Source organism: Tauraco erythrolophus, chromosome 2 (assembly GCF_009769465.1).
Source record: "Tauraco erythrolophus isolate bTauEry1 chromosome 2, bTauEry1.pri, whole genome shotgun sequence".
Taxonomy (NCBI): Eukaryota; Metazoa; Chordata; class Aves; order Musophagiformes; family Musophagidae; genus Tauraco; species Tauraco erythrolophus.
Window position 1 is genome coordinate 88872188 of NC_141466.1, and position 20392 is coordinate 88892579.

The following is a 20392-nucleotide window of genomic DNA, read 5'->3' on the forward strand; positions in this document are numbered from 1 at the left end:
GCCATTTGGCAATTTTCATTTCAGTGACTTCACAAACGACTAGCTGGCAATAGCAACAACAAAGAGCATCTTAGAAGCAAAATCAGCATGTCATTTTTATCATGTCTTAGTAACTACTGCATCTCCTCATGACTGTGTAAAAGGTAGTCTTTTTTATCTGTGTTTTTCAGGTCTTTTCCAAACAATTATTGGGACAAATTTGTGAAAAGAAAGGTAAGGCTTATTTTTAAAAATGTATATGAGGTTAAAGTAAAATTTCAACACGTTTATTTTTATGTTTGAAGAAATGTGGACTACACTTCTTTGAAAAATAACTTTGATTCAGGGTAGATTTCCGTATTTATCATTTTAAAATAGACAGAATTCCTGACTCACCTCATGTTTACAACTATTTTTATGTGGCTTGAATATTTATTATTTCAAACCTTTTCTACATACAACTTGTATAAACCAGGAATTCAAATACATTCTTGAAATTCTGTGGAGAATTTCTGGGTATGCTTGTATGTATATAGCAACATATGCAAATTTTTTTGTCTGTGTGTGTTTTTGTATTCACATATGTGCACACAGACTAGAGAGTCTCTTACCCAGGAAAGAGTTAGAAAGAAATTTAATAAGAAGATAGGACAGATTGAGATGTTTAGGCACAGGGCATAGTCAGGCAACTGTACTGACCCGCAAACTATATACATGCATCTGGTCATTTTTGTCACTTACATCTCTATTTTACTCCCCAAATCACCTAAATCCATCCCTTTGCTTCCTCCCCATCCTTCACCATCTCCTAATGTAATGTATCCCACATCTCTTGGCGACAACCCTCTTAATCTGAGAGGTGATGCGGAGAGCTATCCAAATGACTCCTTTTGATGGGTTTCACACCTTGGTGCCCGGGCTGAGGCTCTCCTGGGACAGCCTTGGGAAGGACCAGGCAGGGTGTCCATTCATTGGGAGTCTGTAATTTGGATTCCTGCCTGCCATTGTGCCTCTGTACTCCCCTAGGCTTGAGGAAATGGATCTTTAATGGGCTGATGGCTCCTGTGATGGGTCTGAGGGTAGCTGGGCAGGGTGTTCTTTGAACTCTCCCCCAACCATTGTTTCTCTGTGCTCCTTTGTGGATGTGCAGGTGAGCTTTAGTCACACAACCTAACAATCTCTGTCTCTCAAAAATAGTCCTCCATAAGCAGAGACTGTTGAAGTTCATTTCTTAAGAACATTATGCCAAATGTTTTCTCAGCTTGCTCTTAGAAAATAAATGTTATATGTGTACCACAGGTTGCATCAAGAACAATCTTCCTAGTGCATTTGGTCACAACTGAAAAAGGTGTTTATGTTGTTGGATCAGATTTACCCCTTCTTCACACCAGTTAATGCCGGTCTTGAATCACAGTTTTGGAAACATGTCTTTTTAAATACCAGTAGTTCTTCTACTACATAACGGTTTTAGGTCAACCTGTCTAAAAATGCTTTGAGTTATGTATTCATTTTGCTGTTGAAAGTATTTTTTTGCGTATTTGAAGTTGTTAGATATTTATTTCTATCTGTCTATCTAAGCAAAGAGGAGAAATAGCTTGCACAGAGTACTCAGAAAAAAAAATCTACATCGCTTCTGTCAATCTAGTAGGTCAAGGAAGGTTCCTATTAAAAGCAAAAAAGCATGATTTTAAATTGGTACTTTGTCTTCGGCTGAGGAACTGCTCTGCATATATTTAAGTGCCTTCAAATACAGCATTTTTCAAATAATGTTTTCTTTTCTATATATTTATATAGAAATGTACTTAAATCCCCAGTCTAGTGAATGATCTACAGTCGGGAAGCACTGTTTTTAGGCATATGACAAAGAAGGCTTGTCTCTAAAAATCTGCAAAAATATCAATAAAGGTTTAAAGTATTGCTTATTAGAAAGCTGGTAAAATACCATCTCGTCTGCAAGAATCATTCAGTTATGATCTTGTTATCCAAAATTTGGGAGTTTTTTGAGTATTCTTTGGAAAATGAGAAGAGACATATAATATTTAGGAAGGAGCTGTGTGTTCAGTGAGAATGAGAGCAAGTAAATGTTCATTTCCAGAAAAGTGTCTTACGAAACATGTTAAATTTTGGGAGAAAGATATAAAAGAGAGTTTGAATTAACTGAAATAATTTTTAGCTGTAACTCTCTACTCAAGATCTTTTGATTCCTACATATTCTATGAGAATTATAGTTTCATTGCATTATTAACTAACAAAAATAAGATCATAAAATTATACAGTGGCATTAGTTAATAAATGAAGACATTTTTCATGACTATTTCAATGTGAAATACTTAAAAGAAAGAACAGAAAAGCAAAACCTCATCCAAAATTCCCAATCAAGACATTCAGGTTATTTAAAAAAGTTTTTAAACAGAATAAATAAGGTGCGGGTGGTGTGGTTTTTTTTTGTTTAAAGGAATAATTAGTAAGGGTTGAATACTGTCTTTGAGAAATCTTATTTAATCAGAGCTTTTGACATAACTAGGATATACAAATATCTTTTTTTCTATGTCAGCTCACAGTGTATTATTTTTTTCTGTCAGTGATGATATTGATATAGTTATTCTCCTTCTACTGGGTTACTTTCCTCTTCTTGTTTTCACTAAATGAGTAGTAGCATCTTATCTTTGACACCCACCTCTTGCCTCTATTTAATGGATTGCACCTGAGCAGAAAAAAAAAATATTAATGACTGATATGATAGACAGACGGAAACAAACAAATTAAAAAGATTGTGTATGTTGAACCTCTTATCTTCAGAAACCAGGCTAAAAAGCAGCTAGTCTACGCAACTGATTCTCTTGAATATTCCTCCTAACTTTAGGTCATGGATAAATATGGTGAGTTCTATGGCCGTGACAGGATCAGTGAGTTACTAGGAATGGACAAAGCTGCTCTCGATTTTAGTGATGCTCGAGAAAAGAAGAAACCAAAGAAGGATAGCTCCTTATCTGCTGTGTAAGCATTTGCTTCTGGTTTGTTTGTGTGATTGTGTTTTTTGTTGTTGTTGTTTTTTGTTTGTTTTTTATTTCTGAGTTTTTTGTAAGTTAAAATTAAGCGTTCAAGGTTGTCATTCAGCTTTAGAATTTCTTTTATGAATTTTATTTTGCTCTTTTATGTATAGCTTTTATGTATAGCTGTATAAGACAAATCGATTCTTGAGTTGAATAATATAGTGAATTTATTACATTGTAGACAACATATGTGCAGGACTCCACTGGTTTTTATGTATGAAAATATAGTTTAGTGCACAGCTGCTTGAATATATCACATTCCCACTGTTTTGATAGCGTCATTACAACTGGGCTGGAAACTCCTTTTCATCGTTCTCTCAGTTCAGCTCAGCTGGAAAGAATGGGCAAAATTGGCACTGTGTATTGTGATTATAAAGGAATGATGGAATAAATTTAACTGATTGTGATAGTGACCAGAAAAATATGGGAAGTTGATGATTAGTTTTCACATCTTTTTATATTTTGTTTTCCCTAAACTGTACATTTGCCTATCATCTGAGATAAAGACCTGAAAAAAAAGCCCCTAGATATTCAGAACAATTGCATTCATCTTCCACTTTAGGGAAGGGACATGGTTTTGTAAAGTACTGCAAAACTGTTTTTTCCAGTTTTGTGTTATAAAAAAAGATATTAAAATAGCTAGAAGATATTTTAACAAATGGACTTTTAATGCTACAGAGATTCTAATGTAAGGATTTATTGATAGCTTTGTTTAAAAGCAACATTTTATCAATGGATTTGCAAGGATTATAGGTAGACAGTGGGACCACCAGCAGATTAGAATGGCATTAAAGAAAGGGCTAATTTTGTAAAGATGGATCTTTAATATCCATCTTTTGTAAAGATGGATAAATAAACCTGGAGTCCATCTAAAAAATCAGTCAGGTACAGTGGCCAAGGTCTCTGTGGCATTGCAATACTACATAAAATTTAATATTGTGGCAGAAGTGCTTTCCAGAATACTTTCTTACCTGCTGTTTTGCTACTGGATTATAGTAGGACCCATGCTTGAATTTAGAAAAAAAAAAAATGATTTTTATTATTGATATAAAAAGAAAATGAAATTACTTACCCTTCCCTATGTGCTAATGACTCATATTTGTGAAGAAATTTGAAGTAATGTTTCTGTGAATACTCTTGAAAAAACACACCAAAATGAAGCAGTTGGAAAAGGCTGATGAAATACTTAATTTCAGAATTGGGCCTGAAGGATGCCATTTTTTTGTTACATCTCTAATATATAATCCATGCTATATATGTTTAAAAAAATAATAAATTAGAACCTCATCTGTCTTTCATGTTTTCCCCGGAGAAATCATTCCATACTTATAACAGATGAATATGCTGTGAGAAATTAAACAACTATGACAGAAATTTAGAGAACCAATTGCATAGAATTCATGCACTCCAGGAAGGTACATGCATCCGCTTTTTACCAGTTTCAAAAATGAATGCTAGTGGAGCTACTAAAATTTAGGCATATTCCAGATTCAATAGTTGAAATATATTTACAGTGCAATGCAGAGAGAGGTGGGAAAAGCACTGGAGTTGAACGCTTACTGCACCAGTTTTAGGAAAAAAAATGGAGAATGTTATGACCTGGTGCAGATCTGAGCTCTGGAGCCTCTGCTTCTGCATGTGCCAGCAGGACGTGGCCCAGACTGAGGCCAGATCAGATACCGATGTCTCTCTCAACACAGAAGGGAAATGCAGCATGAAGCGTTTCCATCCTAATACAAATAAACCAAGTTTCTCTTCTGTATCCTTGACCCCAATCTCCTACTGCTTCTTCCCCTTTCCTGTGTGCAAATGTCAAGTGTACAAAGAATGAGTGCAGTTGGCCTCAGAATGTGAAAAAGGTTAAAAGGTCTTATTCTTCCTTGTCACAAGAAACAATAACCTAGTTTTTCAAAAGATTCTGAAGCAGGTAACTCCCTTGTTGGTAATGTAGTATCTTGGAGAATTGTATTGTCTCTGATAAACTCACAGACTTTTCCCTCAGGTGACAGCCTGCCTCTTGCCCTTAACGGCTGGTGAAAAAGTACAGAATTTTATCTGGTAGTTTCTACAGGTGAAGTCACAAGGTTTATACCTGATATGATGTTGCCACAGGATTTACAAACCTGTGGATATGCATATTTGACCAAATAGAAGTGTATACCTGCAAGTGGATAGTGGCTTAAGCCTTTATGGTTGAGAGGCAGACATAGTTACCGTTAAAGTATACTGTCCAAATTCCCAGCGTATTCCATTGAAAGGAATGATGTATATGTGCGAAACTCAACTTCAAGCCTTTCCACTTACAGATGCTAACGTAAGATACCTTCACCTTTGATTATTTAATTGAGAATCTTAACCCTAGTGGATCCTTGCAGAGGCTTTGTGTAGGATACCTTAAAGTAGTAATCTATTCTATGTGCTGTATATCCAAGGCAGACAGATAACTTGAAGAAACTGAGGAACTCATTGGTTTGGTTTGATTCAATGCTTTCTTTCCGTAATTATCAGCTGGCACCATTCTCTATAACATATGAGCTATTGATGTGGCTCAGTGCCTAGTGAAAAACAAGCACTATTTCGACACAGTGCATGATGTTATTTCCTACCCAGTTGACCAATTAATAAATAATGAATGTTTCTAATCTAATGTGATGCTTTCTGTTGTACAAATAACACCATTAATAGAAGATCTTCCTAAACATCTATATTAAACTCATTAATTTGTAAGAGTGATCATCATTTCATTAATGACTTTTCTTAGTTTTAGAAAGATGGATCGTCATTCTGAACTCTTCTCGCTGTTAGATGAGCCTCCTGAAAGAACCTTTAACAGAAAATTTCAGTGCCTGCTAAGAAAGTTAATGTGAAGAATTAACTAATTAAAACTTACTCTTCCCAGCTTTAGTTTGTTTGTCATTTTGGAAAAGGTTAAAGGCTGCTGCAAGGCTATTTTTCAGTTTGAACGTGAAGTAATGATAGTTATTCCTCAGCTGGCAATGCCTAGTAGCTGCTCTGAACCGCTATGATGTACAAACATTACAATGATTCAGGCTGAAAAGTTCAGAATTTTCTGATTCAAGTTAACATTAGTATCATTTGATTGCCTGCAGATTTTTTTTTCAGGGAAAAGGAATAACTTTTGAAAACCTACTACATTATACTTGGAACATCTGAATAGAGTAGGCCTTAAGAAAGAAGCTGTAAAAAGTCTGGGAGGTGTTGAAGTTTATGAAATACTAGTGCAGGTTGCAGCCAAATGTAATAAAGGCAATTTCTCACTATTTTCCTATCACTTAGTCATGTTGTGCATTCTCACACTATGCCATCATTCACTGTTACTAAACTCAGCTTAGACCAGGATTTAACTTTTGGTATTCCATCTAAGGCCGTAGGTAATTCCATATAAACATCTGGCACAGAAGTACTATGTGCTTTCATATATGGCAGGTGTACGACATCTGCCAGCATTACTTCTACTTGCTTAGTCATTGTCACCAGCTCTTCTCTTTCAGGAACACTAAATTCACTCACATTTTAAGGATAAAAGTAGGACAGATTACTTTTTTCATGCTATTATTTATATTTGTTCCTGAATTGTGCTCTAAGTTTAGATTTTTTTGAGTGTGTCAATATAGTATAGATGATGCAAATCTTTCCTAAAAGACAAAATCAAAAATTAGAGAGTAATATGAGCAAAAATGGTATATGTCTTGTTGGTAAGTTAGTTGTATCATTTCTCTATAGAGGAAAAAAAAAATGCTTCAAGCAAATTAAGGGGTTTAATTCTAGTGTAAAAAGTGTAGCCTCGAGTTGAGACATTTATTTATGTTGATAGAGTAAGAGGAGAATTAATACCTAAAGGTATTAGTTAAAGAAATACAAAGAAAAAACTTAGGGAGAATAGTTTACAATATCAGTCTGTACAACATAAAGTTTTTTGAAGAGAGGAGTGCAGTAGAAGAAGCTCACTGGCTAATATAATAAAATAACAAAAACTGTGGAAGAAACTGGGGGCCCAGACCTGGACCCAGGACTCCAGGTGTGGCCTCACCTCACTGTGCTGAGTTAGAGGGGAAAGTATCACCTCCCTCAACTTGCTGGCAACGCTCCTTCTCATGGACCCCAGGGTACTATTAGCCTTCTTTGCGGTGAGGGTGCATTGCTGACTTTTGCTCAACTTGCAGTCCACCAAGAACTCCAGGTCTTTTTCTTCAAAAGGTTTTAATATACATGTCTCTTTCATTCGTACTTATTCCTGATATTGGTGGGAAAATCAAAGGACACAAGCTCTGAGATTCATTTTACCTCACTTTGTCTTTAATGTCATCTAATTGTATCACCCAAGATATAGTGTCATATCTAATAGTAAAGCATTGGCATTTTGGGGTGCACATTCTCTGACGTTTTTTGACAGCTACTTCAGACTTAGATCGATCCAATTAAAAAAAAAAAAAAACAAACTTGTTTTTGTCCATGGATTATAAAGACAGTTCATTTCACTTGTATGTAGATTATTACATTGTAAACATCAATCAACATTACGTCTGATGAATCTAAACTAGTATTTATTAATTTGTTTTCCTGTTTGTTTGGTTTGTGTGGTTGGTTGTTTTTTTTTTTGGACAAGCTCATTCCAGAGTAAAAGTGTGAATTAGAACAAAGTTCTGGTATATTTCAGCTTTTGGAAAAATAGATCAGCTGTTGTGTCCTGTGTTTATGTGACAATACACTTCCTGCAGATTGTGTTGCATATTTTTCTATTGTGTTTTGATATAAAATGCAGTTTATTTATCTATTTTTACAGACTAAATTCCATTGATGTTAAATATCAGATGTGGAAACTGGGAGTTGTTTTCACTGATAATGTAAGTTTATCAGTATGTATATAGATATATGCATATATTCACCTTCTAAAGAGCAAAATATGCTTGCTAACTCAAAGTACTTCAAAGGGAGGTATGAAATATTTTGGATTACATTTAATTTACTATATAGATGAAGAAAATCTTGGAGGCTTAAAACGAGATTGACAAAATCTTTCCCAGTTACATAAGTATTAGCCTATAGAACCTCAATAAATTCCTACCCCTCCTTCTGATATGCTTTATTCAGGAGCAATAAGCAAGCACTGTGCTGTAAAATTAGAAAACAGACTATATAAATTCAGATTTCATTTTTCATATTGTTCATAAACTTTATGAACACTTAATATTCCTGGAACACAGTCAGATCGGTATAGTTAGTGTATGTAGAATTACTAAAATTTTTATCACTGAAAATAGCAGTAGGATGTGACACAGAATGAAGCTGATGATTATAATAATTTGAAAAAAATGAGTCTTTAAAAACAAGCATAGACAAGAAACGATAAACAATATTGTTAAAATATGTTGCCGTTTCAGAAGTCATATTAATAATATGATTATTAATAGTCATGATTATTATTTACCTAACTCAGCTTGTTTTACTAGTGGAAAAAAAATGGTTGGGGGACAAAAGATTTTGGAACTAGGACTGCTGGAGAGTGAAAGTGCAATCTGACTTTAGTCAGGAAGAGTGGAACGATTAAGTCTCCCGATCTACAGACAGCATGATCTGTAAAGAGTTAAGAGTTTGTTCAGGATTAGGTTTTTTTCTAAAGGAGGGACTGTAATTTCTCTTATCAATATGTACTTGTCTTTATTCCAATAAAAATTAGATTATAGAGGAAAAGATGAAATTAACATTTGTAGTAATAGTAAACTACTTAAATAAAACTCAGATGTTTAGGTAGTTGTTTTAGTAGTTTGAATTAATTATAAAATTCCATTTGTTGCTTATAGAGTCCTTTCATTTGTCCTTAACCGCCTTAGGGCTGTAATATTTGAATGGAATTATTAGAAATTCATAAAGAAAAAGTCATTTAAATCAGAAATTTTTTTACATTAGAAACATTAATGAAGAATAGTTTAGCAATTATGAAATTAGTTTGTACAAATTAAAATTCAGAATATGTCAATTTTGACCTTATCTTGTGAACTCTATTTGCTGATTTAATATTTTTGCACAAAGAGAAAATTCTCAAAGATCTCTAGCAAAATCTGTCTAAAAAAATCATTGTTTTCTGGTGAAAGAAGAGCACATTCAAGCAATTTGTACCTTTGCTTAGTGTTGTGAATTAAGTTAAAGATAATAGCCACGAATTTTATTTTTTAATGGACTTGGTTTTTTTGTTAGTCTTTCCTTTACCTAGCTTGGTACATGACCATGTCAGTCCTTGGCCATTACAACAATTTTTTCTTTGCTGCTCATCTCCTTGACATTGCAATGGGATTCAAGACATTACGCACCATCCTGTCATCAGTGACCCACAATGGAAAACAGGTATCAACTGTCATCTCTTTTCAGCTTTTTACTTAAGGAGTACACAGGAAAGATCACTTCGTGACTCAATTCAGCTGATCTGCAGATTGACAACAGAATTATTCTTTTGTCATGAAGTTTAGGACTTGGATCAGTGGGAAAACTGGCCAATGGGATTTATAAGCATAAGATGATGAGACTAGGATGTATGGAAGTCTCTAGCCATTATGAGCAACTGTGTTGTGAATAGCTGTATAAAATTTTTTCAAGATTTGTCTAAAGAAAGTTCCAGTTGAGAACCAGTTACTCTCTCTCTGTTAGAGGACTGTTTGAGAAACTCAGGTCTTTGATAATAAGCAATGTTTTCTTAAAGAAGTTATAAAATCTGAAATTACATAACTAACTAAGGCTTTTCATCCACTGAGATCTATTGTAGGAATGGCATTTCTTGTAACCTGAGACTTAATGTCCCTCACATCTGATTGCCTTCCTAGTTCAAAGGACCTTTGTAAACAGTTTTTAATGATATAAAAGCCATCTTTGGTCTGCTTAGATCTTCCAACAAGACGGCTAATATAATTCTTATTCAAGTGGGCTGGGAATGGTAACGTAAGATCTTCACTGTTGCGTATATTTATCTGCTGTTTTAGTAAGATGGAACTTCAGTTCTGACTTTATATAATGTAGTTGCTTTAGAAGTGTGGTGACAAGTGCCATTTTGAAATTTATCAATAGCAAATTATTTTTCAGGAGTTTTGAGTTTATTTTCTTTTGTTTTAAGCAAGTTTGATACTAGAGAAACATAAAATCATTAGCAATGATTTTTTTATAAATGCAGAGAGTGATTGAGATGCTTTCTTTTGCAAATTTAATTCTGCCTTCAAATGCACTGTCCTTGTCAACGTTTTTTATGAAGTAATACACATGACATATAGAAGACTCTTAAGTATGAACTCACTGTGACAAACTATTTGTTTTAATTTATGTGGCAAACTTAACGTTTAGTTTGTGTAACAAAAATGGTGTCTTGAAAAGTTGCAGAAATAACATACTGCATCCTTTGCCCTTAAAAGAACAGAATTTCTAAAATTCTTAATTCTGATTTCTTAAAAGAACAAAGAAGCAAAAAAAAGTGACGTATTCTACCTTTTAAAAATAGTCCTGAAGTTTTACCAAATTATCTATGAAGTAAGGGGGCATTATTTATGATAAGGAACTTTGTAGGTCTGGCAACTATTCTAGTGAAATATCAATTTGAAGGATATTGCAGTTCATTTCCAGCTGCTTTCCATAAAGCTCAAGGCAAAATTTTAATGATGCAGTTGAGCAGTGGGGTATTTGTTGCTGCTTTTCTGAGGTAGATATTAAATATTAGGAACAGGTTTTTTATATGTGATTTCATAGATGTAAACAAAATTGTTTCAGTGTTAAATTATTAGAAATACCATATTGCAATAATGAAATAGGCAATATTAAATAGTAGTACTACTGCTATTAGATAGTAAACTTTCAGATATTTCTGTCTGACTGTGTGGTTTTCATATAGTTCTAATGGATTGTTTGAGTGTGTATATATCCACTAGATTTTGCAACATATGTCCTTGTAGTTATGTTTCTGAAGAATAGGTTTCCCGTAAAATAAAATGGGTGAAATACACAATCTTTGCATGAAAACATACATATGTATTACCAAATATTACAAAGATATGCAAAGAGGCAAAGTAAAGAAAGTTTTCCTTCTGCTAGTACAGATAGATTATTGTTACTTTCATTCTCTTTTTTCAAAGAAAATTGTATAGCGTATTTCCATGGTGGTGTTACAGCCATTCTATAATTTTGTCTTCCAGCTTGTTCTAACAGTAGGATTGCTGGCAGTAGTAGTATACTTGTACACAGTAGTGGCTTTCAATTTTTTCCGCAAGTTCTACAACAAGAGCGAAGATGGTGATATGCCAGACATGAAATGTGATGATATGCTAACGGTAAGTCTTATTTTGCTTTCTTGATTTTTTTTCTTAAACTGCTATGTTTTTGTCCTGACCTTCATATAATACCTATTCATTCTGTTGTATCATTAACCAGCAACAGGAAAGACTATAATTGAAGGCAAAGGAGGAACATCCCTAACAACTAGATACACCCTGTGTGTGTTAAACTAATACATCAGTTAAGGGGCAATACTTCTGAATCTACAGGCCATTCAGGAGAGTCAGTTATAGACAAGGACTTTCACAAGTAATTTAGGTGCTGAAGTGCTTGTTTAAGCTTGGAAATCCATCAGTTTTCCTTAGTATGAATTGCCATGATTATCTTCAAATGGCAGTTCTGTTACTGAAATCTCTCCTGTGCTCCATTGAAAAATATTTTGTACTCGGTGAGACAGTGCCAGGATTTGCAGTTGTGGATGGTAGGTAGAGCTTAAATCATGAAGAATTTATAAGATGTATTGCCATTAATATCCTTCTAGAAGCAATCATCTGCAACAAAGTTAAATATATTTCAGTATGTTATGAAATATGAGTCATTGCCAGAGAACTGACATCATTTAGAAGCCCAATAATTAGATAAACTGTGGAAGCAGAATAGTGTGTCTATATTTTTGTCCGGTTTGGGACATTCGGTACAGGAAAAACACAGAAAAACTGAAGCATAAATCAGTGGAGGGCTGCTAAATTGTCAGGTGCTTGCCCCGGGAGGAAAGGCTGAGGGAACTGGGTTTGTTTGGCCTGCAGAAGAGAAAGCTTTGGGGTGGGGGGCGGTGTAAGAGCAGCTCCCCAGTGCTTGCAGAGAGGTTATGGGGAAGATGAAGCCAGGCTCTTTACAGCAGTGCATGGCAGGAGACTATGGACATAAAGTGGAAAAAGGTGTTCTGACTGAGGAGAGCTAAGCAGTGGATCAGGTTGCTCAGAGAGGCTGTGCAGTCTCCACCCTTAGGAGGCGGCAAAAACCTGACTGGGTAAAGCCGAGAGCAACTTTATTTGAGCTTATAGTGGACCCTCCTTGGAGCAGGATTTGGACCAGACACCTCCTGAAGTCCCTTCTGACCTGACCTGTGCTGTAATTCTTTGGAAATACACTTAGAAAAAGGCAATAATATTGTATAGGAATAACTTAGAATAATATCTGAGAGTGATATCATAATTTTCTATTAAATTTTAGCATGATAAACTGGAAATGTTACATTGTCAGCATCCCACATAATTATACCAAGAGACCTATTACACCAGTTTTCAGATCATAGTTTCACAGTAATAGACTCAGATTTTTGTCCATCAATAGCCTGTCCACTGCACAAACATTCTCAAAGATTTTTTTTTTGTTCGGTTTGTTTTTTTAAATTTTGGTTTGAAACACGAAAGATGGCAAAAGTCACTCACTTTTGAGCTAGGACGCTGGAAAAGGAGATGGGTATGGGGGTAATGGTATTTCCTAATTGCGTATCACTTAAACGATTATGCATGAATCATGGTGTGCTGCTGGGCTTAAGGTGGTTGAACCTTGATCTTTTCCAACTGCTAAATAATGACAGAAGATGAAATACTACAGCTTCAGCTGCACAGCAGCATTTCACCTCCCTCAAAAGTACACATAGCCTCAAAGGGGAGAAAAAGATGACTTAACGTGGTATAGTTGCTAGACCATAAACCAGTTCTGCCAGTTACTGAATTTGCAACAATAGGTATTTTTACTTTTAGCTGCAGACAAACTTTGTGTCCCTTTGTTTTATCTTTTCTAGTGCTATATGTTTCACATGTATGTTGGAGTACGTGCAGGTGGAGGCATTGGTGATGAAATAGAGGATCCAGCAGGAGATGAATATGAAATCTATCGGATTATCTTTGACATCACTTTCTTCTTCTTTGTGATTGTCATCCTGCTTGCAATTATTCAAGGTATATGTTTTTAACCCATGGTGAGACTGAAAGCATTATTTAGCAGTACAAAGATCTTAGTGCTACAGTAATCATACACCTAACATTCAACCAGGACACCAGGGCAGATCATGAAGCACAGATTTATATAGTAAATCACATTCAGCTGGCTTTTATCCATACACTGTTCTTCCTAGTCTCTGTAAAATGAACAGGCTATAGCTGGATCAGTGGAAACACAAAAAGCCCTTTGTCGTGAGAATACTGGTGTTACGACAGTTTCCATCTTCTCATTGCCCTTTCTAAAAGCCTCCTGTAAATAATCAGCAAGAGAAGTGATTAGACAGTGATTAGAAATCTTGTGGCATACCTTAAAACTGTCTGTCAGCATAACTCACCCTTTGTAGCTTATGTTGACAAAATCAGTAGCAGGTGCTGTCAAGTATTCCTCCTGCCAGCATCTAATGTTCTTGACTGTTGCCTATCTTAAGATTGCTGGTAGTGGTGTGAAAATTGGAACACAGCTTTAAGAGTTTTAATCTTTTGTTGCATAAAATCCTCTCTTTGATGTGATGCCTGCTTACTTGAACAATGTCAAAGAGTAAAGCAAGCTGCTTGATATGAAACAGCTTTAGTATATCCCGGTTAATGGCAATGGAAAATCAGCTGCCATCAGGTTAGCTTCTGAATTTGAGTGGAACTATTTGACTGATAGTGTGGCTTGCTGTTGTAATCTGGATAGCGGATAGTGAATTTTGGGAAGTCAGAATTTTTCTATTATGTTTGTATTAATGTTTAATATTATTACCTAAATTACTTAAAGCCCCATCTGTTTACATGTTATACCTTCAAAGATTGTCAAGAATGCCCAGAAGATCATCTTTTACTAAAGTTTGCACAAATTAACAGAAGTACGTTCCTCATTTTTGAAAAACATGTAATGACTTTTTGCTGTTACAAATAGTGATACCTTATTGCTTTCTGTCAGCTAACAGTGGGTGATTTTGACAGCAGTAAGGATGCTTTCTCACTTCGTACAAGGAAGTTTAGAAGGTGACTCTGAGCTTGTAGTAAATGGTTTATAACTCTTACTCAAGCAACAAGTTTTTGAAAGGGCTTAGGGAGGGTGCAAAATTTTGTCTAGCCTGAAGTGACATACTTCATGCTGTTTGTTTCTTCATTTTGTGAGTGGCTAAAAGTAGAGGCCTTAGCTGTCAAGATTTGAGTTTAATTCTCATCTTATTTCCATCAGTTTTACAGCACAGTAGTGTCAATAATGATTGTGGAGTTAGTCCATATTTGTATTGGTGTAAGTGAAGGGAGAATCATAAAGAATTTGTAATCTAAGCCACAGAGCCTGTGGTGGTTTTTCTTCTTTCTGTATCTCCCTGAAATGACCCCTTAATTCTGTAGAGCTCTGACAGGGGAACCTTGTACTACATGACAACCATAACAAGAGAGGATGCTCAGAGCTCTGGGCCCTGCATCTGCTGTGGAATAAATCCCTGAACTCTCTGTTAAACGTACAGTAGTATTCTTTCTGTTGTAAAGCCTCCATCACTGTAAAACCACATGCGTCTTCACGTACCGAGTCAAGATTAGAGCACAGTGAATAAAATAGAAGTCTACTTCTCATATTTTATAATTCCAAATGATACTGCCAGCTATGTTACTGGTAGCCTTTTTCTTTGACTTGCTCGTTTTTCTTCATGTATTGAGTTGGTTTTGTGGTCTTTGGAATCTATATGGGCTTCTATTATTTCTGCACAAGATTCTTGTTTAATATTCTTTGTCAGCATTATCCCTGGATTTCCAAACATTCTTTGTCACCATTCTGTTCTTGAATATTAACTATCATTTTAACTTAAACCCTAGGTTTAATTATTGATGCTTTTGGTGAGTTAAGAGATCAGCAAGAGCAAGTTAAGGAAGACATGGAGGTAAGAACATCCAATTGCTGAACCATGTCCTATTTTCAGGTTTGATGAGTGTCTGTTTTCAGTCAAAATGTGATCTAGCTAGTGGATAGTTTTTCAAACTAAGAGGAAAATACTGTTCTGTACATGGTCCCGTATCATGCAATGTCCTGGATGAGATTCTACTCTCACATCTGTGTTCCTGAGATGGAAATAATAACGGAGAAATTTTTTATTTACTTTTTTTTGTATCTATTAAAATAGAAGAACTGACATAAGTAACTCTGTTAGTACCCAATAAATTTTTTTTAGGCAATTTTATGAAGAGAAAACTCTGCTAGTATCCAGCTTCTGAATAGCATTTACTGCTCTTTGCTGCCTCCTGTGAGAGATGTGCTATGCTTTGACAGGTGCTAGCTGCTACCTTGCATGTCTCTTTGCATGGGGCACAAACTCAGGTTGTCTAAACCGGTACTCTGCTCTAAGCATATTTTGGATTTGTTTTCCAGTTCCTAGTATGGATTTTTTAATACCTCCAGATCAAGTGCGACCAGATTCTTGCTGTCAGTGATAAGTTAACAAAAATTCAGAAAAAAAAGCCTAACAGCTTATTTTCTCATGGCTTTTTGAAGTTTAGACTAATCCTTGTATCTTCATTTTTGTAAACAACAAAAATCTTTTTACATTGCTGTATATTATAATGAATTACATGTCTGTGGCTAGTAAGTCTTTTGGATCTTCAGAGTAGAGGTTTCTAACAATCTCAGATGTTATTTTCTTTGGTTAATCTATGTATTTTATATTTGGTAGTTTTCATTTCTGTCATTTAAGTATGACTTTAAGAACTCAGAAAAGGGTTGCAAACATTCTGTGTTTTGTAATATAAACTTTGAGCATATTCAGCTCAAACTTTGAGCACTTTCAGCTGGACAAGTACAACATGCATTGGGGTCGATATTGCCATATGCAACAGTGAGCGCTACTTACAGTGTTAAAAAAAAAAAAAATCAGCTTTGACTGTTGTTCACTGTTCTTTCTCATGATACCTGTTCACTTTACTGCTGGCAAAGATTTTTTTTTTTTTTTTTTAACAGTAAGAAGCTATTTTGATGGCAATTAAACTTCTATACAAGTGTTTAGGCTGAGGTATCCAGTCCTAATCATTAAAAGAAAAGCCTTTTTGTTCAGCATATATTATATGTGATGCACTGCTATTTTCAAGAAAATTGTTATATTTTTATTGTCCTTTTCTCAAAGGAGGGTGGTTTTATTTATAGTGTTGAAATGCTCTATATGCTTTCTTTTAGACGAAGTGTTTTATCTGTGGAATAGGAAATGACTACTTTGATACAGTGCCCCATGGCTTTGAAACACACACGCTACAGGAGCACAACTTGGCCAATTATTTGTGAGTACAGTAAAAATGAACTCTTTGCTAACTCATGACCCTTGCAGCCTTTGCAAGTACCTGATTAGCTCTCTTGCATAAGTGTCAGTACTGTTGGCTTTGATGTGTGCTCATGCTGTCTGAATATGTAATTCTGTGGCTATGAAAGCAAGGAATGAACAAACTTTCATTACCTTGTTTCTGGCTTGACTGTGACACACCAAGTTTATGTGAGCTGGGAGATGGAAACCGAGAGCTTAGTATGTGGCTGTGGAGATGTAAAACTGAATATGTTGTGTAAGGTACAGAGGAACAGTACAACCTGACCTAGAGACTGATGGAGAGAGTGCACAAGCAAAGGAGTAAGGCAAAAGAGGGGAAGCTTACATTGGACAAAATATTCTGAGTGCAGTGCTGAGGCTGACTAAAAGAACCTGGGACAAGGGGAGGTAGAGGAGCTGGAATGAGGAGAGAGGGAGGGATCAGATCAAGGGCATCAGGTCCACCTTTGAAAAATCCAAACAGAGCATCAGTGACCACTAAACTCGGTCTTTCTAAATCTGGAAATAAAACTATTTATCATGTCCATAATCCCTGTAGCATACTGTTCCTCTCTGTCAAATATATACAAAAATGCAGTGCCAAAGTGTATTTTATACAAGTGCTGTCAGGATGAAGCAGTGGATGGATTGTGACTTTGTGTCTATAAACTAGCACTGTATGTGCACAAAATAATGAGGCTGTGAAGTCAAACATCCCTATAAAGAACTTACACCTAAAAAATAGGTTGTGAAAACAAAATACATTAAAAGCACTGTTGTGAGATTTTTGGTCCCGCTTACAAAATATTACACAAATAATATACTATCACATACTTACTCTAAGTGCATTCTAAGGAAATGTTTTTTGATATTTTTTCTGCATGATCATGTTTTATATTTTTACATATGTTTGGAGAGAATGTCTATTACAAGTGAAATTTTGAAATCATCATCTAGATAGCTCAAATGCCAAGACTAATATATTCTTAAAATGACAAACTATTTTCTACTTGTGTTGATCTAGAGTTACAAATGCTAGTAAAATATCCTCAACCTATAATATCAGTAAGAGAAATCTCTTAATCGTCTTCAGCATTTCTTATTCATTGTGAGGAAAGGGGAAAAAAAAGCTCCAATGACTATTCTCTGTCTACTTCCAAGTTGGTGTTCATGGGCAAGAAAATGCCTGTTATAATTTTCAGATTAGAGAGCTTAGAAAATCTTCATTTAAACTGAGTTGCTATTTACACTAAATCAGACTGAATCTCTTGCATTTTATCATATTATTCATTGAACATTGAGTGAATGTCAACAGTTTTAGGAAAGTCTATTTAATGTGTCTGGGAATATTATCATAAATAGAACCCTGGAACTTGTAAGTCCATGAACAGCATTATCGCTGTAATGCTGAAAAATATCCATCCCTCTGTGGGTTGCCTAATCTTTCCAAATATTGTATTCATAATAGCTGTTTCTTTGCTTGTAGGTTTTTTTTGATGTATCTTATTAACAAAGATGAAACAGAGCATACAGGACAGGTGGGTTGAACAACTCTATGAATGTCAACATTTCTTAAGTAATACTGATTTTAAAATAAAAGTCTTTCAGGTTTGTCAAAACTAAGAGTATTCTAATGAATAGCTCCTTATATGGTATGTAACTTAATTTTCATTCTTCTAAACACTTCTTAGGACTTTGGTTGCTCAATGTTAGATTGAGTATCAATTCGGTAGTACTTTCTCTTCCTATTTTGTTAACTTATCTATTATTCTTAAATTGTAACTCTCACAAAATGTAAATACAGACTATGAACAAAAATAAGAGAAACAGAACATTTAAGCAGCACTCTTAGTTTCTCCCTGTTGATTCTTTTTAATAGTCTTTATCCTTTATTATGATCTATATATTATGTTCTATTTCTACATTCCTGGATAAATCCAAATGAAAGAGCTTGTGTATATGAAACCTGTGAGATAAGTTTTCCCTAGAGGTTTCGTCTTTGCTGCTCTTCTTTCAAACTTCCGATGCTTCCTTCAACTTCCTATAAGTATATTTAAAGTCAGTAAAAAATTGTATCAAATTTACAGACTACTTTTTTTTTTTCTAGTGATAGTCTTGCAGCTGATCAGAAAACAAAAAACATGAAGAGCATCACGTACATAGCCCTACAGATTTGGGTCAGAGGGGTGATTTGCTATAAATCTGTGCAGCTTATTTTTTCTGAACTGGGATGTATGTACTGGGCAATTATAATCATCTTCTTTGCATAGATCTTCTCAGTCTCGTCCAGCATCAGATTTTATGTATTTGCTTTGCTATTTTCGAACATCCCTTTGCCACTTGAGAATTTCATATTAAATGAGATTTTTTTAAAATCTTTTTTATTTGACTTTTTTTTTTCCTTAGCATACAGGCTGCCATATTACATTCACTGAAGCCAGATTTCTACTAACTATTCTGTTTTGATACTGTTAGTTGATAATCTGAAAATTGAGAGTACTTCATACTACATAACTCTTAGGGACTTGGTTTAGTGGTGAACTTGGCAGTGTTAGGTTTATGGTTGGACTCATGATCTTAAGGTCTTTTCCAACCTGAATGAGTCTATGATTCTATAACTTGTGTAACATAGAATCATAGAATGGCATAGGCTGGAAGGGACCTCAGAGATCATCTAATCCAACCTCCCTGTCATGGGCAGGGACGCCTCCCAACTAGACCAGGCTACTCAAGGCTCCGTCCAACCTGGCCTTGAACACCTCCAGGGAGGGGGCATCCACAGCTTCTCTGGGCAATCTATTCCAAAGTCTTACCACCCTCGTACTGAACACATGTCCTTTCTACCGTGGAATTTGTATAATAAAAAGTACATTTAAGTGGTGTGATTAAAATGGAAATAAACTGGCATATCCTTTACTATTCTCCAGACTGCCTAGAGACAGAGCCTTACTTCAACAAATAATCAGAAAAAAAACCCCAACAATCCACCACTAATTCAGAACATATTGCTTTTCTAAGAAAAACCTTTAAAGACCATTTTGCTTTATGTGTTTTGTGTAGGTGTGTTTTGAAATGACTGATGCAGAAATTCAGTCAAATTTCTATGACAGAAAATATTCTGCTTACCCTGGTATTTGTCTTGTGACCAGCTTTAATTGAGCTTTACAGTGCTCCTGGATGTGCAATAAGAACTAAACTACTTGGTCCTCTTCTATGTGTTTCCGTAGTGCTTTTTGACTAGGTGACAAAAATCTGAAAGCTGCTCTAAACTGATCAAAATCATTAACATGATTTTGTAGATTAATATACAACAACCTGGTATGCACAGAATCAAAAAAGTGAAGCAGTATATAAATAAAAGAGGGGGAGAAAATGTAATGCTTGGTTCTTTCTCATTGAATCAAATTATTTGCATTGTGTTTCTTTCAGGAATCCTATGTATGGAAAATGTATCAAGAGCGGTGCTGGGAGTTTTTCCCTGCTGGTGATTGTTTCCGAAAACAATATGAAGACCAGCTCAACTAAGCAAAGATGAGGATTTCCTGATGAGAATATGTCTATGTATTTCCCAACTCTTTTGGGAATATCCAACAGATTTCTTAAATCCCCAAAGCTGTGTGCTTTTTGGAGCACCAAAGCTCTGTTTTTAATGACCCAACTGCGCTTTTATTTTATTGTGTATTTGCTTTGAGAACACTGGAGTAAAGAACAATGAAAAATAACAGCAACTCTGGAAAACAAACCAACCACTTGCACACACAAAAGATATCCCTATACATAACATGCACACACAAGAAGAGAC

The 20392-nt window shown here is 35.2% G+C and overlaps 1 protein-coding gene across 1 annotated transcript in view; it reads left to right on the top strand.

Annotated features, from left to right (window-relative positions):
• RYR2 (ryanodine receptor 2) overlaps positions 1-20115 on the top strand; it is a 333950-nt gene extending 313835 nt beyond the window's left edge. Inside the window, exons 97-106 of the mRNA XM_086626085.1 lie at positions 171-213; positions 2843-2976; positions 7837-7897; positions 9249-9395; positions 11222-11356; positions 13111-13267; positions 15122-15186; positions 16470-16570; positions 18077-18128; positions 20020-20115. Of these exons, the coding sequence (XP_086482211.1) occupies positions 171-213; positions 2843-2976; positions 7837-7897; positions 9249-9395; positions 11222-11356; positions 13111-13267; positions 15122-15186; positions 16470-16570; positions 18077-18128; positions 20020-20115 (991 nt within the window). The remainder of the gene's footprint in view (positions 1-170; positions 214-2842; positions 2977-7836; positions 7898-9248; positions 9396-11221; positions 11357-13110; positions 13268-15121; positions 15187-16469; positions 16571-18076; positions 18129-20019) is intronic.
• The last annotated feature ends 277 nt before the right edge of the window (positions 20116-20392 follow it).